Source organism: Chironomus tepperi, unplaced genomic scaffold (genome assembly GCF_022539635.2).
Source record: "Chironomus tepperi strain 1889 unplaced genomic scaffold, CSIRO-AGI_Ctep_v1 contig_58, whole genome shotgun sequence".
Classification (NCBI taxonomy): Eukaryota; Metazoa; Arthropoda; class Insecta; order Diptera; family Chironomidae; genus Chironomus; species Chironomus tepperi.
The window spans coordinates 1193825-1221455 of NW_027226180.1; the positions used below are offsets into that span (position 1 = coordinate 1193825).

General features: G+C 37.6%; 8 protein-coding genes across 9 annotated transcripts; 4 read left to right on the forward strand and 4 right to left on the reverse strand.

The window, feature by feature from the left end:
* The first annotated feature begins 362 nt into the window (after window positions 1-362).
* Window positions 363-3466, forward strand: LOC139100391 (ionotropic receptor 75a-like). The gene is made up of 7 exons (XM_070653007.1): window positions 363-586; window positions 882-1163; window positions 1249-1385; window positions 1741-2211; window positions 2449-2663; window positions 2756-3045; window positions 3262-3466. The coding sequence occupies exons 1-7, from the start codon at window positions 363-365 to the stop codon at window positions 3464-3466; spliced, it is 1824 nt and encodes a 607-aa protein (XP_070509108.1).
* Window positions 3467-3744: 278 nt separating this feature from the next.
* On the forward strand, window positions 3745-10436 carry LOC139100392 (nucleoprotein TPR-like). Its single transcript, XM_070653008.1, has 4 exons — window positions 3745-6379; window positions 6746-7460; window positions 8259-8287; window positions 9010-10436. The coding sequence occupies exons 1-4, from the start codon at window positions 3745-3747 to the stop codon at window positions 10434-10436; spliced, it is 4806 nt and encodes a 1601-aa protein (XP_070509109.1).
* Window positions 10437-11177: 741 nt separating this feature from the next.
* Window positions 11178-12405, forward strand: LOC139100220 (fibropellin-3-like). The gene is made up of 4 exons (XM_070652828.1): window positions 11178-11267; window positions 11348-11443; window positions 11771-11920; window positions 11979-12405. The coding sequence occupies exons 1-4, from the start codon at window positions 11237-11239 to the stop codon at window positions 12344-12346; spliced, it is 645 nt and encodes a 214-aa protein (XP_070508929.1). The 5' UTR covers window positions 11178-11236; the 3' UTR covers window positions 12347-12405.
* A 72-nt stretch (window positions 12406-12477) lies between these two features.
* Window positions 12478-14792, reverse strand: Taf5 (TATA-box binding protein associated factor 5). The gene is made up of 3 exons (XM_070652703.1): window positions 14653-14792; window positions 14421-14597; window positions 12478-14280 (listed from the first exon to the last, which is right to left on the reverse strand). Exons 1-3 carry the CDS (start codon window positions 14716-14718, stop codon window positions 12568-12570), a joined length of 1956 nt encoding a protein of 651 aa, XP_070508804.1. The 5' UTR covers window positions 14719-14792; the 3' UTR covers window positions 12478-12567.
* Window positions 14793-14902: 110 nt separating this feature from the next.
* LOC139100313 (insulin-like growth factor-binding protein complex acid labile subunit) lies at window positions 14903-17706 on the reverse strand. The gene is made up of 2 exons (XM_070652939.1): window positions 16090-17706; window positions 14903-15899 (listed from the first exon to the last, which is right to left on the reverse strand). Exons 1-2 carry the CDS (start codon window positions 17690-17692, stop codon window positions 15238-15240), a joined length of 2265 nt encoding a protein of 754 aa, XP_070509040.1. The 5' UTR covers window positions 17693-17706; the 3' UTR covers window positions 14903-15237.
* Window positions 17707-18058: 352 nt separating this feature from the next.
* Window positions 18059-20017, reverse strand: LOC139100393 (uncharacterized). Its single transcript, XM_070653009.1, has 5 exons — window positions 19456-20017; window positions 18726-19019; window positions 18606-18668; window positions 18462-18482; window positions 18059-18135 (listed from the first exon to the last, which is right to left on the reverse strand). The coding sequence occupies exons 1-5, from the start codon at window positions 20015-20017 to the stop codon at window positions 18059-18061; spliced, it is 1017 nt and encodes a 338-aa protein (XP_070509110.1).
* Window positions 20018-20563: 546 nt separating this feature from the next.
* Ssadh (succinic semialdehyde dehydrogenase) lies at window positions 20564-23601 on the forward strand. The gene is made up of 3 exons (XM_070652687.1): window positions 20564-21011; window positions 21364-21652; window positions 21822-23601. Exons 1-3 carry the CDS (start codon window positions 20706-20708, stop codon window positions 22766-22768), a joined length of 1542 nt encoding a protein of 513 aa, XP_070508788.1. The 5' UTR covers window positions 20564-20705; the 3' UTR covers window positions 22769-23601.
* On the reverse strand, window positions 23580-26083 carry LOC139100091 (UDP-glycosyltransferase UGT5-like). 2 transcript variants are annotated; one of them, XM_070652686.1, is made up of 5 exons: window positions 25966-26069; window positions 25748-25889; window positions 25026-25405; window positions 24331-24969; window positions 23580-23901 (listed from the first exon to the last, which is right to left on the reverse strand). In XM_070652686.1, the coding sequence occupies exons 1-5, from the start codon at window positions 25968-25970 to the stop codon at window positions 23604-23606; spliced, it is 1464 nt and encodes a 487-aa protein (XP_070508787.1). In that variant the 5' UTR covers window positions 25971-26069; the 3' UTR covers window positions 23580-23603. The 2 variants fall into 2 exon arrangements, with proteins under 2 accessions (XP_070508787.1, XP_070508786.1); XM_070652685.1 differs by having other exon boundaries at window positions 25748-26083.
* Between the last annotated feature and the right edge of the window lie 1548 nt (window positions 26084-27631).

Sequence of the window (27631 nt, forward strand, 5' to 3'; positions counted from 1 at the left end):
AATAGTATAAATACAAACTACAAAATCTACATCAATCCAAACATAATTCAGTCATGGACTTGAAGCAATCATTAGTTTTCCTTCTACTTCTCACAACAATTCAACAATCATCAGAAACCAGTCGCAAAATTGAATATTTTGCAGAAAATATTTTGCTATATTCAAAGTTCATCAACTCAAACAAAATAATTGAAGTGTTTTTAGGTAGCGGAAGTGACAGTCAATCTAATCAATTATTAAAAGCTTTCATGTCTCGAGGATTTTATTGCAATTTAAACTCAATTAGCAAATTAACAAATAAGAAAATTGCAGTCAGATTATCAGAAATAAGGAATGAACAGCACAATATTTGGAATAAAATGATGATCGTTGATGCTGGGTCAATGGAGAGTCGAGAATTATTGGAATTGGCATCAGAGTTGAATATGTTTGATAATCATTATAACTGGATGATTGTAGTTGATTCATTGATGGATTATGAAGGAATTTGTGATGTTTTTCGAGGTCTTAATGTGTCGATTAGCTCAAGAATTACCGTTTATTGGAATCGAGTTGATTACTTGGATGTTAAGCTTTATGATATTTGGTGAGTAATTTTGTATGGCATTTGCTGCTTGCAGGGTTGTACAATAGAGTTCTGCTAACTATGGTTTCGGGTCTTACCATCTCCAATCGTCGGAAATCCTCAGTTTTAAAGCCATAAGCCCACATACCTTCCCAACTTTATAAACGCCCTTAAACCAACACCAGCTTAATTCCAGCCTGAAACCGTATATTCCTTACCTCTACATCTCTCAGCATCATTTCCACCCCACTTGATTGGCCACAACCCTAAAAATCAATAAAAAAACTCAAATTTTTCTTCATTTTTCTCCAACCAGGAATCCATCACATATGCATGGAGGTCAACTTGTTGTGACAGAAATGGGACAATTTACAAACAAAAGTCAACTGCTTTTGAATAATTTATATCAAAATAGCACATTAATAAGACGTCGGATTGATATGCAAGGAATTACACTCAGAGTCAATTATGTGATTCTAAAGGAACTTGAAGAGCCATTAGAGATTCTATTAAATGCTCGATATAAGCCAACAAGGGAAAATTTATCACGTTTTACTTATTCATTGCTGAATGTTATTAGGGATATGTTTAATCTGACGTAAGTCCGGTCTCCCAAAGTCCTGCCAACTCTACCATAAATTAGAATATTTACTAAAATTCAAATTTTTTTTGGTTTTCTAAAGATATTTTCAAGATCAAAGTAAGTCATGGGGTTATTTGCAAGAAGATGGAACATTTGATGGAATGATAGGAATGATGGTAAGAAAGGAAGTTGATGTTGGCGGTACGTCGATGTTTCTAAGATCGGAGAGGCATGAAGGTTAGTATTTTAGTGAACTTTAAGCAAGGTATAGACCAGGGGCCGATTTTTTTAAGCTAATTGGGATATTTTACCCCACCTTGATCTACCATATCCTACGCAAACTGGCAAGGCTAGTCAATGTTACTCGATCATACTCTGCCTTAGATATACTTGATGTGAAGAAGGACCAGGTTAAGTGCAAAACGCTAAATTAGCCCTGCATATCTGTAAAGGGTAGTGCAAAATATTCCCGGTAGGTTAAGAAATCGACCCCGGCACAAAGGTTGTCCATCACTGGTCTAAGTCTTGATGTCCCTACAAAAATCCCAAATTCATTGACATTTTCACTCAATTTCTATTTTCAAAATTCAAGTTTTATCCTACACATCAGAGACTTGGTACCTTCGTACCTGTTTCATTTTTCAACAACCAGATTACTCAACAAATATTCAAAATCCTTTCCTGCAGCCATTTTCGGGATCAGTTTGGATTATATTTGGTGTTATTTGTATTGTATTCATATTTATGCTTGGTTTGTTTGAAAGGCTGAGAAGTTGTGGTAAGGATTCAAGTCAATCAAAGAGATTAATCTACAAACATCCTAAAAGCTTCAAGAATATTCAGCATAATAAGCCAAATTTCAAGAACATCAAACTACAAACTGGCAAAAAATTGAATTTAAAAGCTAATAAATTGTTGAATAAAATGAAAAGAAGTCCAAAAAGCAAGTCAAAAGCTAAGATGAAGCCACAAAAGAACTCTCAGCGGTCAGACCGAGGATTTGCAATATTTAACCAATTTCTGGATGGCTTACTGACTTTTATCAGTGTTATATCCTTACAAGGTGAGTTGACATTGCTTAGTGGACATGATTATGTTGTGATTAGTTGATGACATGCTTATATCCAGCTATAATGAAGGGTTTTCGATGTCAAGAGTCAGGATTCCGGTCTCAAGATCTGTCGACTTCTCAGGAAACTCTAGTTCCAACTGTTTTTGTCCACTTGCGTGTTATTTAATGTTTTGTTGCTGTCGACATCAAGAATACATCCTGTTCATACCTAACATCTCATACTTACAGGCTATCTTAACAAAAAAGCCAACTTAATGTCATTAAAAATAACTGTCCTGACTCTGATGCTCTTTGGATTCATGATTGCTCAATTTTACTCTGGAAGTATTGTTAGCTCAATCTTGGACGTTAAGCATGTATCAATCAGAACATTGGAAGACTTGTACAAGAGTCATTTAAATTTGGCATTGGAAAATGTTCCATATGACATTTATATCTTTAATGTGAGTTTGTTATGGCTGTTTTTAAGGAGTCACGCAGTTCCATGTGGCCATACTAAGGTTTTATGCTTATTTCCTACAATTTTCCCTTCCAGAAAACAAAAGATCCCCTCCTAAACCGTATTTATCACGAGAAAATCATCAAATATGACAAAAGATCAAGCACAACAGAAACAAACATTTTTCAGCCTGAATATGGAGTCAAGCTGATCAAAAGTGGATCATATGCATTTCATGTCCAAGAATCTACAGCTTATGAGATAATATCAAAGACATTTGATGAAAATTCAATCTGCAAGCTGTCTGAAATTGAGGCTTATCGACCGACGTGGCTGATTGTTAGTCTACAGAAGAATTCATCGTTTCGGGAGCTTTATACTTATGGGTATGATGGGAATGTGGTTTTGGAGGTGGATGTGGATGTGGATTTGGATAGTCAAGTAGAGTTGAGTTTGGGCGACTTTTGGATGCAATTCCTCTCTGGATGTACCCTTGATGTGTATCATCTATTCAAGCACCTAAATCCATGTCAATATCCACTTCCGACGTCCTTTTGTCAACTAAAATTGGAACTAAATTCAAATTTTTCCTTCATTTTCAGTCTACGACGTTTAAAGGAAGTAGGAATCATGCATCGATGGGCTAAAATATTCTTCTTAAAGAAGCCAAAATGTGAACGGAATCTTAAAGTTAATGACCTTAGCATTGACGTCACTGCTATATATCCTTTGCTTATATTGTTGTCGTTTGGATATTTGATGAGTTTTTTGGTTCTGTTGGGTGAAATGTACATTTTTAGGGGATAATCTACCAGTATACAGCTGTACATAAACTTATTTGGAGATTATCAAACTTTCAGAAACTTATGGCATATTTTTTGAGAATTTTGTTAACTTTTTGGTGTATAAAATGTCAAGATTGTGCAGTCAGGTTATCATTCATACAGATTAAGTGTAAAGCATACAACAAATCATCAAAAAGATTTACTAAAACTCTAAAAAAACTATCAAAACTAACAAATAATCAAAGAAATTATCAAAAATTTGAAAATTTTCATCAAGAATTAACAATCAAACTTGAAATAATGGCACCAAATGCAGTATTCGAATCATTTCCAGTCATTGGCGACAACACATTAACAGAAGTCAACGATCAACCACCAGCAACCATCAATCAAACACCAGCAGTCAACAATCCACCACAAGCAGCCATCAATCAACCTCAACAAACTCCAATCAACTACTTTGAACTCTACACCGTCCAACAATCCCAACTAAACCAAGTAAGTACCGAACTAGCCCAAACCATCCAAGAACGTGACAATCTCTCAAAAATCCTCGACCGACGCACAATGGAAATTGAAAGACTTGAACTTGATTCAAAGCAATTAAGTCAACAACTTCAAGAATCCATCAATGCCAAATGTGAAGCTGTTCGTCAATTAGAAGCGATTCAGTATCGTGTGACTGAAGCTGAATTTAAGGAAAAGAGATTCAAGCATGAAAGAACATTGGCACAACAACAAATTGAAATGTTGACGGCTGATTTGAAGAAAAATATTGAGGAACTGCAAAGTTTCCGAAAGGAATCGACAACAAGAATTATGAATTTGGAAGGAAAATTGAATGAAAAGTCATCGGAACTTGAAGTGTCGATAAGGAATGAGGCACAACTTAAGGAAGCAAATCAACTGCTGACCATGAAAGTTGAGGAACTAAAGGCTGAAATCCTTAAGATCAACGAAGAATTCTCAATGACAATGAAGAAATACCAACAGGAACTAACCTCAAAGTCTCGTCTTGTTGAGCTATTTAAAGAGAAATCCGTCGATGAGCTGAATGTCCAAAGAGATGTAACTGACATCGTGTCTGAATTAAAGGCATCCTTAAAGGAAGCAACTTATGAGTACGGAATATTAGAAACAGCATTTAAGCAGCACAACATCCAACATCAAATTGAAATTGAGGAACAGACAAAACTCATTGATGATCTCAAGCATGAGCTCCTTAATGCCAATCAGCTCCTTCAAGCTGCAAAATTAGAAAATTTGGAAATTGCTGTCGAAAAATTGTGTCCATCGGCAGTAAAGCACTTGAAGCTATCCAAATCTGGTCATTCAATCACTGAATTCTATTCCATGTATGTCAATGCCACTGAAGAACTTGATGTCCTCAATTTAGAGCATGAGAAGCTTAAGGAAACATTCACAGCTGTTGTGCATGAAATTGAAGAAAATGCACCAGAAATTCATAGAATTAAGGCTGAATTGAGGAGTCTTCGTGGTGCTTATGAGACATTGAGTGCTAAGTATCAAGGATGTCAAGCTATGGATGTGATTGAGGGTGAGACATTGAGTAATAATGAAGAAGCAGACAACAACGTCGAATTAGTCGACTTAATAAGAGAACTAGCAGCTATGATCCACAAAGTTGATGAATCTAAAGGAGATTCAGTCATTGAGCAGCTCAGTAACCAAGTCGACCAACTTAAATCCCAATTGTCCACCACATTAGCTACAAACTTCAAACTACATGCTGAAATTGAGCATAAAGAATCCCAACTGAAGATCCAACAGAAGAACTTCGACATGACTAACAAGAAGCTTCAAAGTTTAGAGGACAAGAACTTAAATTCAGCTATAAAAATCGCTAAACTTGAAACTTCTCTGTCCCATGTCCGTGACCAGCTTGACGACTGTGCATCAAAATTAAGCGTATCTGAACTTTTGACCTTACATTTGACAAATGAGAATAAAAATTTGGAAGTAATGCAAGCTCAACTTAAAGCTGAGAATGAAATGTACAATGCACAGCTGCACATCCAAACCCAAATGATGAACAGGCTTGAATCCATCGAGGCAGGACTAGAAAATGCCAAAATGATGTCTGAAAATTCAGAAAATGAGCATAAATTTGAGGACTTTAAGGCACAGGCAAGTGCGAGAATTGAGGAACTAGAAACTGAAAATCAACGTCTTCAGGATGAATTGACAGCTGCAAACCAAAGAGACAATGACTCAGTACAAGATTACCTCTCATGTGCTGGATCGTCAGCTAGTTTGGATATATCCTTGACTCCAAGTGAGATTGCCGAACTCGGAAATGCGCTTGATTTCACAGAAGTTGAAGAACCTCAATTAGCAGGACAGAAGCGACAACGTGAGGATGATCAAAGTCATGAAGATGCAATTGGAAGACTTATTGATGAAGTTATTGCTGACAAAAGATTCAAAATTGATGAAATTGAGGAAACAGAAGATGCTGAAGACACTGGAAGTGATATTGAGGATGTTGAAGATTCTGAAGATGAAACTGAGGATACTGAAGACTTAGAAGATGAAACTGAAGATGATGAGGACATTGGAAGTGAAACTGAGGATGTTGAAGACTCTGGAGATGAAATTGAGGACATTGAAGACTCTGGAGATGAAACTGAGGATGCTGAAGACACTGGAAGTGAACTTGATGATGCTGATGACTTAGAAGATGAAATTGAAGATGCTGATGACTTAGAAGATCAAATTGAAGATGATGGAGACTTTGGAGATGAAATTGAGCAACAAAATGAAGCTGAGAATCAGTCTGAAGACATTCAGGATATTTATGACACATTAACTTTAAGTGTAGATAGTAATATTGAAGAAATTGACGATCATGTCGAAAATTATGAAGAAAATAGCCAAGTTGAGGAACATTTTGAGGAAATTTTTGAAAATAATTGTAATTAAGGATTAAAAGTGCTAATAAAGATACTTGATTAATAAGAAAAACTATGATTTTTTTGATTTTCTAATTTTCAGATACCCAACCTACCCCATCTCCCCTCCGGAATAATCAGGTTTCAAGTACCTGAAACAAACTAATTTTGAGATTGTCAAACTTTTAGAAACTTGTTTACTTTTTGGTGTATAAAATGTCAAGTTTGTGCAAGCAAGTCATCATTCATACAGATCAAGTGTAAAGCATACAACAAATCGTAGCTAAGATTTATTAAAACTCAAAATAATCTATCCAAAAATCATCAATAATTTGAAAATATTCATCAAGAATTTACAATCAAACTTGAAATAATGGCACCAAATACAGTTTTCGAAACATCAATCAACTACTTTGAACTCTACACCTACCTTCAATCCCAACTAAACCAAGTAAGTTCCGAACTAGCCCAATCCATCCAAGAACGTGATAATCTCTCCAAGATCCTCGACCTGCGCACCATGGAAATTGAAAGACTTGAAATTAATTCAAAGCAATTAAGTCAGCAACTTCAAGAATCCATCAATGCCAAATGTGAAGCTGTTCGTCAATTAGAAGCGATTCAGTATCGTGTGACAGAAGCTGAATTTAAGGAAAAGAGATTCAAACATGAAAGGACATTGGCACAGGAACAAATTGAAATGTTAACGGCTGACTTGAATGCATTTAAGGAAGAAAATGAACTGCTGATAATTGAAATTGAGGAACTATCAGATGAAATTGAAATAATCAAGGAATCAACAGATGATAAGTGCGTAAAATTGGGAAATGCGTATGAGCAGCGCGACATCCAAATGAAGAGCGACATTGTAACCATTGAAGAAGCATTAGAAGGCATCAGAATGATATGTGAAAGTCGTAATTCAGTAGTTGAGGATGACGAAAGTGCTGAAGATGAAATGGAAAGACTTATTGATGAAGTTATTGCTGAAGTTGAGGATGTTGAAGATGCTGAAGACATTGGAAGTGAAATTCAAGATCCTTATGACTTAGGAGATGAATCTGAGGGTGAAATAGACTTTGGAGAACCAGTTGAAGATGATGGGTTTGTACAAGAAATTGTAGATCTTATTGACTCATTAATCGCTAATGGAAATATTCCAATTGTTGAGGCAACTGATTGAAAATAATTGTAGTTAATGACTAAAGGATGCTAATAAATATACTAGATTAATAAGAAAAAAACTACGAATTTTTGATTTTTGTAATTTTCAGTTACCAAACCTCCCCCATCTCCACTTTGCTCTCTAAAATCTGGCTGTCTTTTGTCATTTCTAACTTATTTTCACACATAATCATGTCTATAATCTCTGTGCATCAATAAAGTGCTTATCCCGTCATAGCTTCGGTCGCACATCAATGTTCTTATTGAAAACAGGAAGTTCCGTGAGAAGATGACACACTTGACGTTTGAAGCCATTGTTTCAAAACCACCAAGTCTGATCGACAGCCTTCCCAACTCCCCCAACTAGACCTGCAATCTACCAATAGATAATAGACTACCAATAAAAGGATATTTTGAAGTGGAATGCTTACTTTCATACTTACTGTAACAATAATCCAACGTGGAACTTAATTTACGACAGAAGGCTTTCCATCTGACTATGTTGTTGATTCTGTTAATTCTAATTTGTAGAAATTGTCTGTCTGTATGTTAGCTGATGTGACCAACAATACAGTCAAATGGAAGGCCTTTTGTAGTAACCTAGGCTCCAAGTTGAAGCACATTCTTTCATCACTGTTCTGTATCAAGTAGCTTTTGAAGCTCCTGGTTGCTGTTTCGTACTTAATAACTTCGTTGACCTTACAGATCAACGTTTTGCTTTCTTCCAACTCTGCACAGTTGCATGGTCCAGGCTACACCAATGCAATGTAAAATAAAATAAACAATAGCTGTTCAGGCCTTAAGGTCCATTGCTGCGCATCTGGACGAGTGAGGATTCGCTCAAATCTAGACCTACAGTTTATAGTGGGATCTGAATCACTTTTTTGATGGCATTTCTGTCTGTAGCCTTCCAAGGGAGACTGTGAGCCACGTTTCCATTACATATGATTCGAAAAAGTGAAAATATTCCCATGCCGAGTCTCGAACCCATGATCGCTAATTGGTTTTGCAATAATTATGTACCGAAGGACTAAACCATTCCGGCATCGAAACCGAGTTGGTGTGACTAGAAAGAGCACCAGAATCCGACTAGACTCTCCTTGGGATCGAATTCGGGTCATTAAAATGGTAGTCCGACGCTCTAACAACTTGACCTTTGCTGCTTTTTCGCTGGCTCATTCAATGTACTGTGTCAATATTTTGAATAAAACATTAAGCAGGTATAATCTACCAGAAACCTAAACTTATTCTGAGATTGTCATACTTTCAGAAACTTATTCGAGAATTTTGCTTACTTTTTGGTGTATAAAATGTCAATTTAGTGCAATCAAGTCATCATTCATACAGATCAAGCGTGAAGCATACAACAAATCATCAAAAAGATTTATTCAAACTCTAAAAAATCTTTCAAAAATCAAAAATTAAACTAAAAATTCAGAAAATCATCAAAATTTAACAATCAAAATTGAAATAATGGCACCAAATGCAGTATTCGAACCAGTTCCAGTCTTTGACAACATCACATTATCGGAAGTCAACGATCAACCACCAGCAACCATCAATCAAATACCAACAGTCAACAATCCACCACCAGCAGTCATCAATCAAACACCAGCAACTATCAACCAGCCTCAAGAATCACTATTCAACTATTATGAAATCTACACCGTCTTTGAATCCCAACTAAACCAAGTAAGTTCCGAACTAGCTCAATGCATTCAAGAACGTGACAATCTCTATAATATCCTCGACCTACGCACAATGGAAATTGAAAGACTCGAACTTGATTCCAAGCAGTTAAGTCAACAACTTCAAGAATCCATCAATGCCAAATGCGAAGCTGTCCGTCAATTCGAAGCGATTCAGTATCGTATGACAGAAGCTGAATTTAAGGAAAAGAGATTCATCCATCAAAGGACATTGGCACAGAATCAGATTGAAATGTTGACGGCTGACTTGAAGAAAACTATTCAGGAACTGCAAAGATGCCGAAAGGAATCGGCAGCAACAATCACGAGTTTGGAGAATAATTTGAATGAAAAGTCATCGGAACTGGAAATGTCGGTAAGGAACGAGGCACAACTTAAGGAAGACAATGAACTGCTGACCATGAAAGTTGAGGAACTATCGGCTGAAATTGTAAGAATCAACGATCTAAAGGAATCAACAAATGAAGAGTACGTAACATTAGAAACAGCAGTTAAGCAGCGCGACTACCAAATCAAGAGTGCCCTAGAATCCATTGAAGCAGCACTAAAAGGTGTTATAATGACATGTGAAAGCACAGATTATTCTTGTAGAGATTGCAAAAATTTCAAAAAAACTATCGAAAATGATAAGCGAGCATATGAGGAATTATCGGCTTCAATTGAGGAACTAGAAAGTGAAAATCGACGTCTTGAAAGTGACTTGACAGCTTCAAACGAAAAGTTTGAAGAAAACACAACAATTTTATTTGATTATTTGCAAAAATTAAATCAAGAAAATGCGGAACTAAAGCAGCAAATGAACAATATTGATTTGGATATATCCTTGACTGACAGTGAGCTTGAAGACACCGAAAGTGAGCTTGACTTATCAGAAGATGAAGTATCACAATCAAGTGAGGATGATGAAAGTGCTGATGATGAAATTGATAGACTTATTGATGAAGTTATTGCTGAAGTTGAGGATGTTGAAGATGCTGAAGACTTTAGAAGTGAAACTCAACATGCTTATGACTTAGGAGTTGAATCTGAGGGTGAAGTAGACTTTGGAGAACCAGTTGAAGATGATAAAGACATTGGAAGTGAAATTGTGGATGTTGATTACTTTGGAAATGAATCTGAGGGTGATTTAGACTTTGGAGGTGAATTTGAGGGTCATGAAGACTTTGGAGATGCAATTCCAGACGATGATGAAATTGTACATGAATGAGATAAGGTGGAACAGCAATGAAATGTCCTAATGTCAACCTAGTCGGTTTTAAATTAAATTCAAGAATGAGAGATGGTTAGTAATATGACATGAAGTTTATAATTAAAGACTTAAGGTCTGGTCAGAAAAAACATTGGCCGAGAGATGAAATTAAGTCGTTTGGTTAAGTAAATGCTTAATAAATAGAATAGATTAATACGAAAAACTGTGAATTTTTGATTTTTGTAATTTTCAGATACCCAACCTACTCTATCTCCCCCACTCTTTCCGCCCTCTAGAAACTGACTGTATTTTGTTATTTACTGCTTAATGACCCATTATCCCCTCCCCTGGCTACGCCCCTGTCCAACCTTTCTCTATCCTAAATAGTTGCCCTAGGTTATCTAACCCAATCCTATCTTAGAGCTGGGGTAGAAGGATTAACCTAAGAAAGTCCAACTAATCAGGATAGAGTGTAGTAGGACATCCCGAGTAGATTAACAACCCAGTCCCTGCACATTATGTTAATTTACCCATTCTCAATTCAAACAGTTCCATCATAAAAATCACAGCCAGCTATTCCTTCTTCTCTAAATTACGAAGGTCATAAGTGAATGAACCAAAATATATAAACGATCATACCTTAAATGATCTGCAGTCTAAATTATGGAATTAAAAACAAGTTTATTAGTTGATTTACAGAAATAAGAAGAATTTTTGTTTTTAATTGTATTTGTGAATATTTGAAGCTTGGTTTTGTGTAAAATATCCAGTTTATATTTAGACTTCGAGCTTAAAGGAAGTGAATTTAAAGAAAGGCAATGAATATTGGGAGTATTTTCATCATATCTGGTGAGTTTGATGTAGTTTTACTCAATAAACAATTAAAATGCTCTAAAAGCAGCATAATTTGTAAATATAATTAATTCTAGTTCTGCTGATTCAGTCAATTGAATGCAAAACAGTTACAAATGAAGAAGAAGTCACAGTCATAAGTAATTCATCAGCAATGTCAACTAATATTCAAGGTAAGCTTCCTGAATTGCATGAATTGTTAACTTCTATATTAGGAGCCATTCACTTGTATGTTTGGCGGCACAGTTATCATGAACTAGGTACTGTGGACCACAATATGGCGGTGTTCCTGAAAATTCAGTTAGACATACACAAACGCGACCATCTGAGCCGTCCAGGAACATTTAAAATTGACTTTTTGGACCCAATTCCTCCCTCATGCCAACGAATTCTGAACTATGGAATCATGGTTCATTATTTGAGTCGTACAACCACACCTCTCCACTCCTCCTCCCTCTGCATAAACCCATAATACCATTAAATAATTTCTACCATTCCAGAATGCTACCAAAGCTCCGAATGTCCAATATCCGAAGGTTGCATCAACAAAAAATGCCAAAATCCATGTTCCCTAGACGTTTGTGGATATAAAGCTGAATGTTTTGTCATCAATCACCACCCAATCTGCAAATGTGGAGCAGACTACTTAGGTACACATTTAAATCCTTTAATTTACCATAAATAATCCTCAAAATTCCCCCAAAACAGGAGATCCATTCAATGAATGCATCCGAAAAGATGGAACAACAGAACCAGACGAAAGGAACTACGGACTATCACCATGTGGATTCTTCAGTTCACAATATGAAGCCACAGATGGTCCAGTCTGTGCATGTCTACCTGAATTTTCAGGAACACCACCAAATTGTACACCACAATGTCGTGTTCATGCTGACTGTCCAGCTGATAAAGTTTGTTTTTCATTTAAATGCACAAATATTTGTGAAACTGAATGTAGAAGTGCTGACTGTAAGATAGTTAATCATGCTACAATTTGTAGCTGTAAGGAGGGATATGAGGGTGATGCTTATGCTTATAAAGGTTGTAATGCTAGGCAGGATGTGAATTTGGATTAGGGATTGAGTATTGAACAAGGGGTCATGTAAGGGATGCACCTATGGGGACTATGGGGAGATCCTAGGGGGGAGGGGGGTTAAGGGGTGTTTGGCAGGCAACCCCTAACCATCCCCATGCAATAAATCATCAATTTTCTTAAAATAATTTCATTATTTTTTATTCAATAAAATTCAAATTTTTACAGTTAATTCCAGTTATGCACTTAATTAGTTCCAACATTTTATGCACTCTCAAACATACCGACACCATACAGCAGATTCCTCCTTGTAAAATGCAGAGTTATGAACGGTGACTGTTTTGTTGGGAATGTCCTTAACAAGTAGTTATCTCCACTCCTGACATTTGGATTATGCGACACATTGACATTCTCGCCGCTAAGATCTTCACATAATTTTGAGAAATCCCATAGCTTTAAATTGCAGTCAAGTGCACCAGATGCCAGCACAGTTCCATCACGACTGAAGCACAACGAGTGAATTGTTGACGTGTGACCTTCTAGACTTGCTACTAAGTGTCCATGGGCCAAGTCCCAAACATTAACAACTTTATCGCTGGATCCACTGGCTAGATATCGTCCACAATTAGAGAAGACTAAGGAATAAATTGGTGCCTTATGTCCAGTCATAAGACGTACATGATTGCCTGACAAGACATCCCAAAGTCTGACTGTCCTATCACTCGAACCTGTCGCAACATAATTTGAATTCGGATGGAACTGACATACATCAATGTCTGATAAATGTCCAGCAAATATCCTCAATGGCTGTGGATTGTCTGTAGCCCAAACACGTGCTGTCTTGTCATGCGATGCACTGACAAAATAGTAACCGTGCGGTGAGAATTTCACATCCCATACTGGATTCAGATGTCCTTTATAAACCACAAGACATGTCCATGTCTGCAATGACCACAACCTGATCGTACAGTCCTCAGAACAAGACAACAGAAGTGATCGATCAAATGTAAATGAGCAGCTGTAGACAGGACCTGTATGTCCAGCAAATAACTTCGATGTGTCTGCCTTCCTGTCATCCATCATTCTCACCAGCACATCATCAACATCCCGGTCGATATCCTTTAAATGCTCAGCTGATTTTAGTTCCCTTAACTTTGCCGGTGTCATTGCCCAAACTTTGATTGTTGCGTCCGAGAATCCAATTGCAATTAGTGATGAATCCTCAGCTATTTCAGCACATGTGACTGTATATAAGGAATTGAGCAGTGTGTAATAGCATACAGACGGTAAGCTGTCTGGTCCAAGATTGACACGCTTCTGTGCCTCACGTAGTGCCTTGATCTTCTCATTCTTATCATTGTCACGAAGTTGTGGAAGGTATACCCGGTCTGATGCTGGAGCATTTGGATCTGATTTGGTCTTCTTGCCAAACAGTGGATCCTTCTTCTGCTTCTTCTTCTTTGGCTTGTCAGCATCGACGTCATTTTCGTCTTCCTCTTCTGGCGGTGGTGCCTGTGTTGTCATTTGCTGATAATCAGGTTCCTTAAGTAATCCATAGTAAACTTTGACTTTATTGTCTTGTCGTCTAGCTTCACCAAGCAGTGCACCAGCTGTTGCGTCACATTGCTTCTTATTCCTTGCCATTCCTTCATATAAATCAAAATATAAATGCTCATTAATGATGTTCATAACAACACTGGCTTTCTTCTCTTGAAGATGTCGCTTAAGGAGCGACAATGTGTCACGGGATATCCGAATAATAAATTCATTTGACTTAAATGTATCTGTCAAGTCATTTCCACTCATTTGATCACGTTTTGTTATCATTGAGAGTCTTTTGATGTCTTCTTGATAATAATATTCTTGTTCTGGTCCAAACTTTTCCATTAATTCCTTTGCCTGCTCTTCGTGACCATTGTAGACGAGTTCGATGTACATGTGAACGAAGACTGGATAGAGGATCATGCTTAGTTCGTACTGAAATGATGAAAATGATGAGATGTTGGCTATTAGAAGAGAGTATGTAGAGGAAATTGTAGAAGGGATGGTTGGGAGGAGCATGTTATGAAGTAGGGACCAATTCCTCAATTCCCAACACAAATCCATACTCAACTTACTTTATAAATATCCAGTGAAGAGTCAACAAACTTCCTCAACTCAGTATAACATGAGTCATAAGAATCTGGATCACCTTCACTTTGATAAGCTTGTAAAACGCTGTCAGATGCATCATGAGTGAAGTTTTCAGGAATATCTGTGAGATTTGCTTCTTGTTTTAAGAGATTTTCGGTGTCCTAAAAAAATTTATGTTGTAAATAATGAAAAATTGAGGATTTTGAGTGGACTTACCTTTAAATTGTATTTCTTCAATATTTGCAGAACGGCAAGGATGTCGTTCTTGTTATTTGCAGTCATTATTGTATGGTTATAAGCAGAATGTCAACTAAAAACTAATAATTTTAGTTTGTTGTGTGTTTTGTTGTTTATATTTTGATGAAAAAGTTGGAAACTGTAGTTACGTTCCCTTTGGTAGTAGATGTTTGAATTTGAAAAAGCCGTTAAAGTTGGTTCAGATTTTGTATGTGAATTTTAAAGGCAATTTTTAGAGAAAATTAATGAATTTTTTATTTTTATTGCTTTTTAAATAATATTTATCGACATTTTAAGTCAGTGGTGGACAACCTGTGTGCCGCGGCACCCTAATCGACCAAAAATAAGGCTCTAGGCAGGCATGAGTGTGACTTGGTCTCGGATTCGTTCTAAATCCGACTCAATGTCTGACTTTGATATATTCTCCAGAATTTAAGCCCAATCCGACATCAAGTCACACTCATGCCTGCCTAGAGCCTTATTTTTGGTCAATTACCCAATTTGCCCTATTCAGGCATTAACCATACCTTAAAACTAATGATAATTCTAAATTCCTAAATTAACTTAAGGCCTAAACCTATTAAAACAGTTCTGCAACTGACTAGATACATAATTCCTATTATTCCTAACATTACTAAAGCTTCCATTGACACAAAGATTCCCTGTCAAGTTTAACGTGTCCAAAAGTGTTGAATTATTGAACCAAATTGGATCAGTTCCATTAATTTGATTGTTATTTGCTGAAAATTCCACTAAATTTCTCATTGCGGCACCAAAGTATAAGGAATTAACAGCCGACAGCATATTTGAGTTTAGTTGGATCCTGGCTATGTTTGTTAAGCTATTAAATGCTCCATTCTCAATTCTATTAATCAAATTTGAATTTAGGTACAAATTTTGCATGCTGGAACCAAGTCCAGTCAACGACCGTGCACTAATTGACTGAATCTTGTTCATCGTCAACGACAAAGTCTGTAGATTCACTAAACTACCAAAAACAGACTCAGGAATGACTGAAATTTCCTGTGAAATTAATTGCAGAACTCGTAAGTTGCGACAATTTTGGAACGATGATGCAGTCAAGCTTATTATTCCATTTCCTGACGCTGTTATTTCCTGAAGATTTGTAAATTGTCTGCAGATGACTGACGGAACTATTGTTGATGTTCCACTGATTATGTTGACTGTTCTGATGTTGTTGTTGTTGGAACCAAATGGATGTTGACCTGAAATGGGGAATTATAGGGTAATTTTGAGGATTTCGAACAGTTGTGGACAATATGTGTGCTAAGGAGCACTGGTGTGGCACTGTGAAATCGTGTGTCACGCCACAGTCATGTGACACGCCACAGTCATGTGCCACGACACTCTAGAGTCCCACAGCACACAGTATGTCTAACACAGCACTAAACTCACCTTCAACAACCTGAATATCATCCAATCCGACCAAATTCCTAACACTCATCCTACACATAAAGTCCGGAGATCCTGAATATTGGCACCTGACATACCTAAAGTTCCTCAAGCATGCATCAATCTCCCTTCTAACATTCTCACGATTTGATCCATCAATAAAGTAATTTCTATTGCTGCACATGTTGCCATTAAGAAACAAAGTAGTCAGAAGTCCAGTATTGTTAAAAAATTCAGGATCAATTGAGTCTAATTGATTATTTTGGACATAAAGTGATCTCAATCTTGACATTGTCGATCCAAATGACCTGGAGTCGATGGATGTGATTCTGTTGTCGGCTGCCGACACTTCGGACAGATTTGGTTGATTTGCGAACATGTCGACTGGAAAGTCACGAATGAAATTGCAGTTGATGCTTAGTGACCGCAAGCTGAATAGTCCATTTAAGCTGTCAAGTTGTAGTTGTGATAATTCGCAACTGTCAAGCTTTAAAGAATCGAGATTGGACATCAGTCCAAAGTCACCGACTTGAATGTTCCTGATTGGATTCATGCTCATATCCAATGACACTAAATTGCTAAAGAATCCAGATCCAGCACGTACAACTGACGATATTCTATTTCCAGGAACTGACAGTTTGGTCAATAATTGGCTGTTCCTGTAGAACCATTGCCTGTCGACTATACGGAGCTCATTATATCCAAGATTTAGTTCCGACAGTCCATAAAATGAATTATTTGCAATAATTTCAAGTCGATTCCGTTCGAAGCTCATCACTCGAATGTTCTGACTGAACTCAAATACATCAGCTGGAATTTCCCTAAAAATATTTCCACTTAGGTCCAAAACTTCCAAGTTCCGGCAGTTCCTAAAGCTGTCTGTCGTCATAACTGAAGCTTCACTCCAAATTATTTCAAGTCTTTTCAAATTCACGAACTTCCTGCAAATTATGGACGGAATATTTTTGGTATTTTGGAACTTTGCAGACACATCAAGCACATCAAGGTCGAATTTTAGTGGCAGATGTGCTCCTGTGATTGTTAAGAATTCCTGTCCATTTGGATTGACAATTTGAAGATCACATCCATACGTTGTTGATAAGCTGAAGTAGTTGCAGTGAATTGATGCTGGAGTAGATGTAGGAAGTGATGTTGTTGTAGTTGGAGGAGGGATGGTTGGCCTAGTTGTTGTAGTTGTTGGTGTAGGGATGGTTGGCCTTGTTGTTGTCGTTGTTACTGGAACTGTTGGCCTTGTTGTTGTTGTAGTGACAACAGGTCTTGTTGTTGTGGTATTTGATACATATCTTGTTGTCGTAGTTGTAGGGATGTACCTGGTAGTCGTTGTGGTCGGTACATACCGAGTAGTCGTGGTAGTCGGCACATACCTGGTAGTCGTTGTTGTAGGCACATACCTAGTCGTCGTCGTCGTATTATTAGCATACCTAGTAGTTGTCGTCGTGTAATTGCTATACCTAGTTGTAGTCGTATTGACAGCAAACTGATCAGCACTGCCAGAAAATTGATCTCCCAAACTATATCCAATTATGAAATAATTTTCAGCACATAATGCCAAAATTAAAAGGCACAAAAAGTAAGCACGCTTCATTTCTCGATAAAGTATTATTTTGGACTGAATGATTCAAAGGAATTTGAAGTTCTTTATATATATAATTCACGATTTCTTATCTGTTAAGGTATGAGTAGGTAAAAAAAAATGACGCGATATGGTTATATTAAGTGAAATACTTCCGTTGGGGTTAAAATTATCATTTTCTCAAGTGGTTGTTATTTAATTTAGGCACGTAAAAATGCTGGTTATGGAGAGGGATGTATATAGGAAGGAGTAGGGGTCCTGGGGTTTCAAACTCTTTCCTTTTTACACAAAATTGTTTATTTTTAAGGTATTGAGTATTTTTACACAATTTTATTCAATTTCAAATATCATAAATTTTTTTATTTATGTTGAAATGTCTCATTTAGTCCATGCAAATGACACTTTCCAGCTCTCAATTCTAGCAAAGTTAACACCTCGAATCACTCGAAAATATCCTACAAGTAAATAAATAAATGATTAATTTTGAAAATTAAAGTCCACAAACCTTATATGCGGAACTGATTAAACAATTTAGCAAGTTCAAGTATTGTCAAATGTCCAAATGGGACTGTCTGTGTAACATAGGCAGTCGCCTAAGGCGTATGAAAATATGGTGCTTAAGGAAATGTTCCATTTCATGCTTTTACGAAATAGCATGTCGCAAGACATAGAAAAGACTATTAGTCGACCTTGTGTCTAGCTGCCAAATGTCAGGTTTAAAGACCTGTTCCATTGGAGATGATCAAATGTGTTTGACCAGTTCCATATCCTTAATACGAACCTTTCTCTCCCCAACGTGGCCCTAAATTAGTTGAAAATTGATGAAATTAAAGAAAAATTGTTAAATTATTAAGTGAAATTCAATTCTGTGGCCAGTGGAGACCAACCAGTGACCCACAATATTCTACAAAAATGTCCAACTTACCCCACGAATTCTTCAAAATCCAATAAGGAGTTCCATTACTAGTTCCATATCCAACAAGCAAAACTGAAACAAAAATCACAATTTTACTATCAAATAACCTCGAAAAATTCCAATTACTACCAGCATGTCCACCAGCCCTTGTACCAGGTGTCGTTGACAAAATTCCAGATGAATATGAGAACAGATTATTATAGACATCAAATGCCACAAACAATGGTCCATAGCTGAATAAAAATTGACGAATTTCTTCAGCATTTTTTGGTAAAATTTTATATTCATATGTTGATGAGTACGGGATACGAGATCTGGTATGTGTGTTGCATTGATTTTGGACGTATCCTAAATATCCGTAATTTAATGATGCTGTACATCCACCATGTGACTTTGTATAGTCATAAACTGATGTGTCCCAACCTGGAAGTTGAGGAAAATGATTAATTGATATGGGGGGAAATTGAGGAAATGGGGAGGGTGGGGAGGGAGAGGTGTTCTCTAGAGAGTTACCCTTAAGGTCCCTACCTTTGGGGATATGCAATAGTTCAAAGGTTAGAGTTGATTTTGTCCCAAAAAACTGAATAAAATTAAAGAAATTCCTACAAAAAGATGGGAGGGATGGAGGGGTATAGTGAGGGTATGCACCCCTGTAAGAGGATTTTCACGAACGGTGGGCAACCTGTGTGCCGCGGCACACTCGTGAGCCTTCAAATATTCTTGAAAATTCTATGAACCGCACGCAATTTGTGGCATTTCAATCCAAGCTTTCTACCAAGATGTGCCCCAAAAAATAAAAGGTTGCGCACCACTGGATGAACCTTCATGGTCCACAAACCCAAAATTCCCTTAAATTTACCTCCTCTACATCCATTTGTACACTCCATAGCCTCCTGTTCCGACAACTTAACACAAATATTATGATATCGACACATTGATGACTCAATAACTCCAATAGCTGCAAATGCATAGCAACTTCCACAACTTCCTTGATCTTGAACAGGTTGGACGACTCCGTGTTCAGCCCAGTTCCAATATTCTGGTATATTTGATCGTTTTGTACGGAAAATTTGTGAAATTATTGTTGAATTGGCTTGTGGTGAGTCACTGCCTGGTTGGTCCACAAATCCAAGTCGTGTCTCAGCCAAGGCTTCATCACTAAATGCAGACAGTTCATTAAGTTCCATTTCGTAACTTTCATCGCCATTCCTGAACTTTTCGTTGTGATTTTGTGCTTCATAAAAATGCTTTAAAATGTTGTCTTTGGCATTTTTGAGGCTTGCAGCACGACCAGCACGGACTTTTGGAAAATTTTGGAAGTAATTTTTGACAATTTTGTCTTCATCCTCTGGTGGAAGCTTCTCAAATGCCAAACTTACGGCTATTGTGAGGCAAAATGTCAATAAAAGTTTAAAGTTCATTATCTGACTTATGACTGACTTGTGACTTGAACTGTAACTGATAATCAGGCATAGAATAAATTTCCTTTTTATATCTTTCTTATCACTTTTGTGAAAGTTGCTTCATGCTTGTTCATTCAGTGCCTTTATCTGATATCCGTAATTGATTTATCATATTTTTAATTAATTTAATTATTATGATTTCTGAACTAAGTAATTGACAAAGATTTGTGGAAGAAGGGAATTAGTAATCTTATAGGTGATTGTTCTATTGTTTGAGTTTGACTGATTAAGGAACTAATTGTTAACCCGAACAGTATAAGGTGTTTGTAAGGACATCGCTAAGTTGCCGTACTAACAGTGCAACTGCGCCATGGGTCAAGATCCAGACTATCCATGGCTATAGCTAGCCATTAACAGCAACTTGACATCCTTAGAAACGACAATTCATCTTCTAGTAATTCCCACATTTCCATAACGTCCACAAAAAATTCAAAACGTTCATCAACGCTCAGCCTTAAAGCACAGCCCAACTAATCTATAGAAAAACAAAAAAAAAATTATTTTCAATTGATTTGACCGCAAATAAATTATTGTGATATAATTTCAAACATTTCAAGTACTTCCAATGCTTTAAATACCTAAATTTAATCGCAGTAATCATCAATTTAATTGAATTTTGATAATTTTTCAAGTGTCAAGTCAAAAAATGTTCAATTTAACGCGAAAATCCGTAAAGATCGGATTAATTAAATTTAATCCAAGAAATAACATCCAAATATCCAGGATGTTGTCATCATTGGTCCAAAATCTTGGATTAATCGACGGTCAGTGGACGAAATCATGTGATGACAAGAGATTTGATGTCATAAATCCAGCAAATTTAAAAGTTATTGCTCAAGTTCCTGATATGAATAAGGACGATTGTCAGCGGGCAATTGATGCTGCAAATGATGCATTTTATAGTAAGGAATGGCACAATACAACTGCAAAGGATAGGTCAACTTTATTGAAGGTAATTTTGACTATTTTGAGGGATGTAGACATATTCGAGAGATGTGGACATATCCAAGGGATGTAGACATATCCAAGGGATGTGGACATATCCGAGGGATGTGGACATATCCGAGGGATGTGGACATATCCGAGGGATGTGGACATATCCGAGGGATGTGGACATATCCGAGGGATGTGGACATATCCGAGGGATGTGGACATATCCGAGGGATGTGGACATATCCGAGGGATGTGGACATATCCGAGGGATGTGGACATATCCGAGGATGGGAGCCCCACCTTCCTTCATCTGCAACATACCACGCTTTATACCAACACCTCACTAAACCCAAAAACCCTTCATTTTCCAGAAATGGTTCAACCTCCTCGAACAGCACAAACAAGAAATAGCCGAAATAATGACTGCCGAGTCAGGAAAGCCAATTGGTGAATCTCTCGGTGAAGTTGGCTACGGAAACAGCTTCATTGAATGGTTTGCTGAAGAAGCACGTCGAGTTTATGGCGAAATTGTTCCATCACCAGTGGCTAGTCGTCAAATAATGATGACAAGACATCCAATTGGTGTTGCTGGATTAATCACGCCATGGAACTTTCCACATGCGATGATCACTAGGAAGGCTGGAGCTGCATTGGCTGCTGGTAAGTTTTGGGAGGTGTGGGAAAGTAACCTTGGCTAGGAGCTTGTCCACAAGAGAAGGGCATGCTAGGGTGACGGTCAAGAGCATGTTTAGAGTGATATTGACCAGAAAATCCGCTTCCGGGCTTGGACCCCATACAGAAAATAATGAAAAACATTCCAATTTTTCAGGTTGCACAGTCGTCATCAAACCAGCTGAAGACACACCATTAACAGCACTAGCTCTATGCAAACTAGCCGAACAAGCCGGATTCCCACGCGGTGTCATCAATTGCATCACATCAAGTCGTATTCATGCTGCTGAAATTGGTAAATTATTATGTAAGAGTCCAAAAGTAGCTGGAATCTCATTTACAGGATCTACACAAGTTGGTAAACTGCTGTACAGACAATGTGCCGATGGAATTAAGAGAATTGGACTAGAACTTGGTGGAAATGCTCCATTTATAGTCTTTAAATCAGCAAATATTGATCATGCTGTACAAGGTGCAATGACATCAAAGTTTAGGAACTGCGGACAGACTTGCGTGTCAGCAAATCGATTTTTAATCCAGGAAGAAGTCTTTGATGAATTTACTGAGAAATTAACGGAACAGATTAAGGCATTGAAAATTGGCGACGGATCAAATGCTGATGTCAAAATTGGTCCATTAATTAATGAGGCACAGCTTCATAAAGTTCAAGCTATGGTGTCAGATGCAACCTGCAATGGCGCCAGGATCATTCATGGCGGTCGTCACTTATCGGACATTGGACCGCTGTTCTTTGAGCCAACAGTTGTCACAGACATTAAGGCTAACATGGACCTATATAATGATGAAGTTTTTGGACCTGTCGTGTCCCTCATCAAGTTCAAAACAGAAGATGAAGCACTTAAGATCGCAAACAGCACACAACGTGGACTTGCTGGATATTTCTATAGTCAGGACATCAGTCAAATCTTCCGTGTCAATAAGGAACTTGAAGTTGGCATGGTTGGCATCAATGAAGGATTAATATCAACAACAGAAGCTGCATTTGGTGGAATTAAGGAAAGTGGACTTGGACGTGAAGGATCTAAGCATGGAATTGATGATTATGTTTATATTAAGTATCTATGTTATGGAAATTTGAATTAAAAATGAATTTAGATTAATATTTAAGGATGGATGATGATTGGGACAGAGGGATGGTAGGGGTAGGATGGGTGTAGCAAGGGAGGAATAGTGGAGGGGGGTTGAATTGAATGGGCAGCTAGCATGGGGGGTAGGAATGGTGGGGGAAAGGAGAGTTGAATCATGTGCAAAATTTAGACGGGATTTTGGGGGTTTTGCCTTGAAAAACCATAGAAAAATGAAGATTGTGGGAGGAAGCATGGGGTAGAAGAAGCAGGGTGCAGAAGTAGCATGGGGTAAAAGGAGCAGGGGCAAAATGAGCAGGGAGCAAAATGAGCAGGGGGGCAAAAGAAGCATGGGACAATAGGAGCATGGGGCAGAAGGAGCAGGGGGTAGAAGGAGCAGAGAGGAAAAAGAGCGGGGGGTAGAAGGAGCAGAGGATAGAGGGCAGGAGGGACTAGTGAAAGGGGAATGGATGTAATGGGTTAGGGTATTATGCAATTGGTAACCGAAAAAGAAATGGCAAATTTATGCAGGTAGATAGTAGGAGGGAGTGTAGCTTCGATGGGTACGGGTGCAGCATGAAGAATGGAAGGGAGTGGCAGGTAGGCATGGATGGAGGGGTGGGAGGAAAGAAGGGAGCAGTTTGGGGTATTACGAACCCCTATCAACTAGAATAGGCACCAAATACAATAAGCACAAGATGCTAGATAAATACTTAGTGATATTAAATAAATGACGATAAATTCCGAGATTGAAACAAAAAATTGTTTCCAAAAATGCTTTGACGGGTCTTCCACTAGAATTGATGTAAATGTAAATATATGAAATAAAGTTTGTGTCTTTTTGTTTCCAAATTTTACTTCTTCTTCTTCCTAACTAAATTTACATTCTTATTAGACTTACTTAATTTAAAGCTAAAAATTGTCAATTTAATAATTCTAATCACTAACAGAATAACTGCTAATAAGATGCACAGCAGTACCAAAATGACATCAATGCAGTAGTAAGAATACCAGCTTAATTCAGCAGCTTGTGACTTTAACAAACTTCCATCATTCTCTATTACATTCTCAGTCCAAAAGAGAGCGGTGTCGATGGCACTTAACGGACGATTGTTGTAAGATTGTGCGACCTTCTCGGATTGCTGTTTGTAGCTACAAGTAAGAGTTGGAGGTTTTAGAATTTTTGGATCAAAATAATGTTAAATTTGAGGATAGATTGTTCATGTTTTGTAATTGTTGTCCCTCCTGGGAGAGGACAGACAGGAAGAGGACAGACAGACCTAAAGTTTCATGAGGTTTTAGGAATTTTGGTCTCGAAAAGCTCCAAAAAATTGAAGAATTTTGTCCATATAGGGGTTACCCCAAGCATCTTTCGTATGGAACACAAGGTCCAAGGTCCAAAATGACCAACCCCAAGGAACCAAGGGTACCCCACAATTTTATGAGCAATTTCAAGCAAATTGAAGAATATTGTCCAAAAATGAATGGATTTGGCTCCAAAAATCCCCCTCTGAATACACCCCAGCACATCCCATACCCTCCCAATCCATGAACAATCCCAAAATAAACCACTCAACTCACCTCGGCTTCAAAATCTCCTGAATTGACTTATAAACATTCTCTTCATTCAACTCATCATAATTCAATACAATTCCCATTTCACGATTCTCAACAGCAGCACCATTCAAATATTGATCACCGTAAATTGGCGTAATAATTGTTGGTTTTTGACAATAAACAGCCTCAGATATTCCCATCATACCGCCATGTGACATAAAGGCAACAACATTTGGATGACATAGAATGTCAATTTGTGGAAACCAGGAACGAATGTGAATATTTGTAGCTGATTTTGTGTATTCATCTTCGTCCCATTTCCATAAGATTGTTTGCGGAACTCGCTTAAATGCATTAACAATTGCCATTTTTGTCTTATCAGGCATGCCACGTGATGTTATGATTGATCCCCATGAAACATAAATTACGCCATGCTGTGCATTATCAAGAATATTTTGAAGGTCGTCAGGCAGCTTCTCGCGCTTGCTGTTGATGTGAATCCCGCCAATTTCAATGACTGATGGTGGGAATGGCTTAACACCGGACAGTGAAAAGTGCTGATTGACAAAAAGCAGTTTGGTCTGTTTTGCGAGGTCTTGAAGGTCAGGAATGCCGTCGCCGAGATATTTTTTGACACGTTCGTTGTCTTTTTGTTGGAAAATTCTGGAATTTTAGATCAAATTAGGTCAGCATGTCCAAAATTGATGACCAAGTCTTACCTGTATCCAAGCTTACATCCTTGAACCGTAATCCAGTTCACCATTCTCTCCATCAAGTCCATTTTATCAGAATATCCAACAAATTCATTCGGTATATAAGCTGGCGTGTCAGGCAAACCAACTCGATCGTAGTGCCAAGGCATTAAGGCACACGAACTCATGCCTATAAACTTTGATATTCCAAGTTTGTGGGCAAATCCAAGAACGCAATCTGTATTGAAGTATTCAGTAATGAGGATGTCAAATTGATGCTGTTCATTGAGTTGCTGAAGCTGTTGGATGTACGGTGAGTTGAAGAACGCTTCACATGCATCGATTCCTTCGTCCATTAAGGCATGAAATTCTTCGTAGAATATGCGGAATGTTCGAGGTGCGTAGACCTGGAATTATATGATGTTAGGTCATTTTTGAGATATTGGGAGGGAAAAAGGGGAGGAGGGTTGGAAGTGGAGTTGGCGGGGGTGGGGTTGGGGTAGGTGGGGGTTAAAGGGGTCTTAAAATTGAATTTTTTTGTGGATTTTAATCAAAAAAATCAGAGAAAATTGAATAATTTCATCTTTTGAGGGAGGGGTTAGGGGCATGACCCACTCCTGACCTAATTCCCCTATCAGACAATTGCATAATAAGCCAACGACCCCAAAAAATCCATCAACTTTTATCAAATCTCTTTTAAATCCCAAAAAACTGATAAAAAATGATAAAAAAAAAATCAAAATTCTCACTTCCTCAACAGCAGCCGTTCCAGTCAAAATATCATCTTGTTTCAATATAAATTCATGATAATTAGCTGCAGCTTCTTTCTCAGGAAAGTGACTAACAACATAAACATCATGACCTTTCTCACCAAGTGCACGTAAAACCGGTCTAAAAGCACGATAATGTGAAATGGCTGGATGTATAAAAATACCTAATATACGAGCCGTATCAACACTATATCTACCGCATATAATTAGTAGACAAATCACAAAAACATGCCGCATTGTCAACAAGAATGGACCGACCTTCAACTCAACTGATCTTCAAACTCTCGATTTTTACGTGCAACTAAAATGAAAAATCGAATAAAAGAAACAGAAAAAAAAGAGAAAAAAAAGAAAAAAAAAAGAGTTTGGGGACGGTTTGGAAGTTAGGGAACGCTAATTTGTGACTCTAGACCCAGTTACCCCTCACACTAAGTCAGTGGTGGGCAACCTGCAAGCTGCGGCACTCTAATATTTTGCTAAAAATTGTTAAAAATGCCATGAAACATATGTCGTGTCCTGCTTCCATCGAACCTTACCACTAAGCTGTCCCGCAGCACATAAGTCACCCACCACTGCCCCAAACCATTCCCTAACTTCTGCACAATCCCCAAAAAATTCATTTGGCTTCTTTATCAAAAAGTTTCTCTTTATCTCGTTTTTTTTTTATTTATTTACTTTCAATATTAAACAGCACACAGGCAGCGATTTAAATCGTAAATAAATATTCCATACACAACACCATTCTATGCTCGTTCGTTAGATGATTATGTAGTTGTGAGAGCCGCTTTTTATGTGTCTAATTTGATTAGTTTCATTGGTTGTATGATTCAAAGTCTATTTTGATGTCGTAATGAGCATTAGTATTATAGGTACATTGAGTTTAAATTGTTTAATTTAGACATACAAGTGAATAGATAATATTCTGTGGCTTCATAGGGGGGAATTTGGGGAAGATGAAGTGTGACTCCGTTGATGATCAAGTGTCAAGTTTATGCCATAGAGGGTATTCTCTAATATAGCTAAATACACGGATGGGAATCGAGCTAAGTGCCAGGATACTTATTTACTTACTTTGCTGACCGTGCAGATCAAGTGTGATCCATGGCCTCCATCAGTTGACGCTTGTAGCTGGCTCTATCGCTGACTACCGCTTGCCAAACCTTCTTTGAAAGATGGAAACCCTACAATCAGAGTAAGAGAGGCTAGGAATGGTAAGGCTTACAACCGACCATTTCCGAAATCAACTTCACTTTTCTAATGTCTTTCAAGACAACAATCACCAAGCAAGTTGAAGAATTCTGTCCAAAACAGAAGGGTATTGACCCCAAACCCTTACTCGTCTGAAGTCATTTAACACAAAGAACTCCTGGGAGGATACTGTCGATAGAGAAAGTATTGTATTTGGTATTGATGATTGACAGACGGAACCCAGCAATTTAGCCAGCTTAAGCCGTCATCTGAGGGAGAATGTGGATCGCCGATGATCTGTACGGTCAATGAAGTAAGTCAGTAGTATCAGAAACGACTTATACTGACTGTAATCATGAGATAAGCAAGTCAATGACTGTAACAGCTTTTACATGTACTTGAGAATCAGTTCACATATTCTCATTGATAAATTATCATGTTTATATGAATTAAACCAATTTCGAAATAAACGCACAATAGCAAAATGAATAAAAACGTGACTCTTTTTTGCTGGCGACATGCTGTCTACTATTGAAATAGAAGTGAGTATATGCTGTAATTTAGCAATATTTTATCATCCGTTCGACACAAATGGAAAAGACTCCGCTACGGAGCTTTTAAATTCAGTTAAATGTTTACATTCCATATTCTTTAAAAGTCAGGAAGAATGTACAC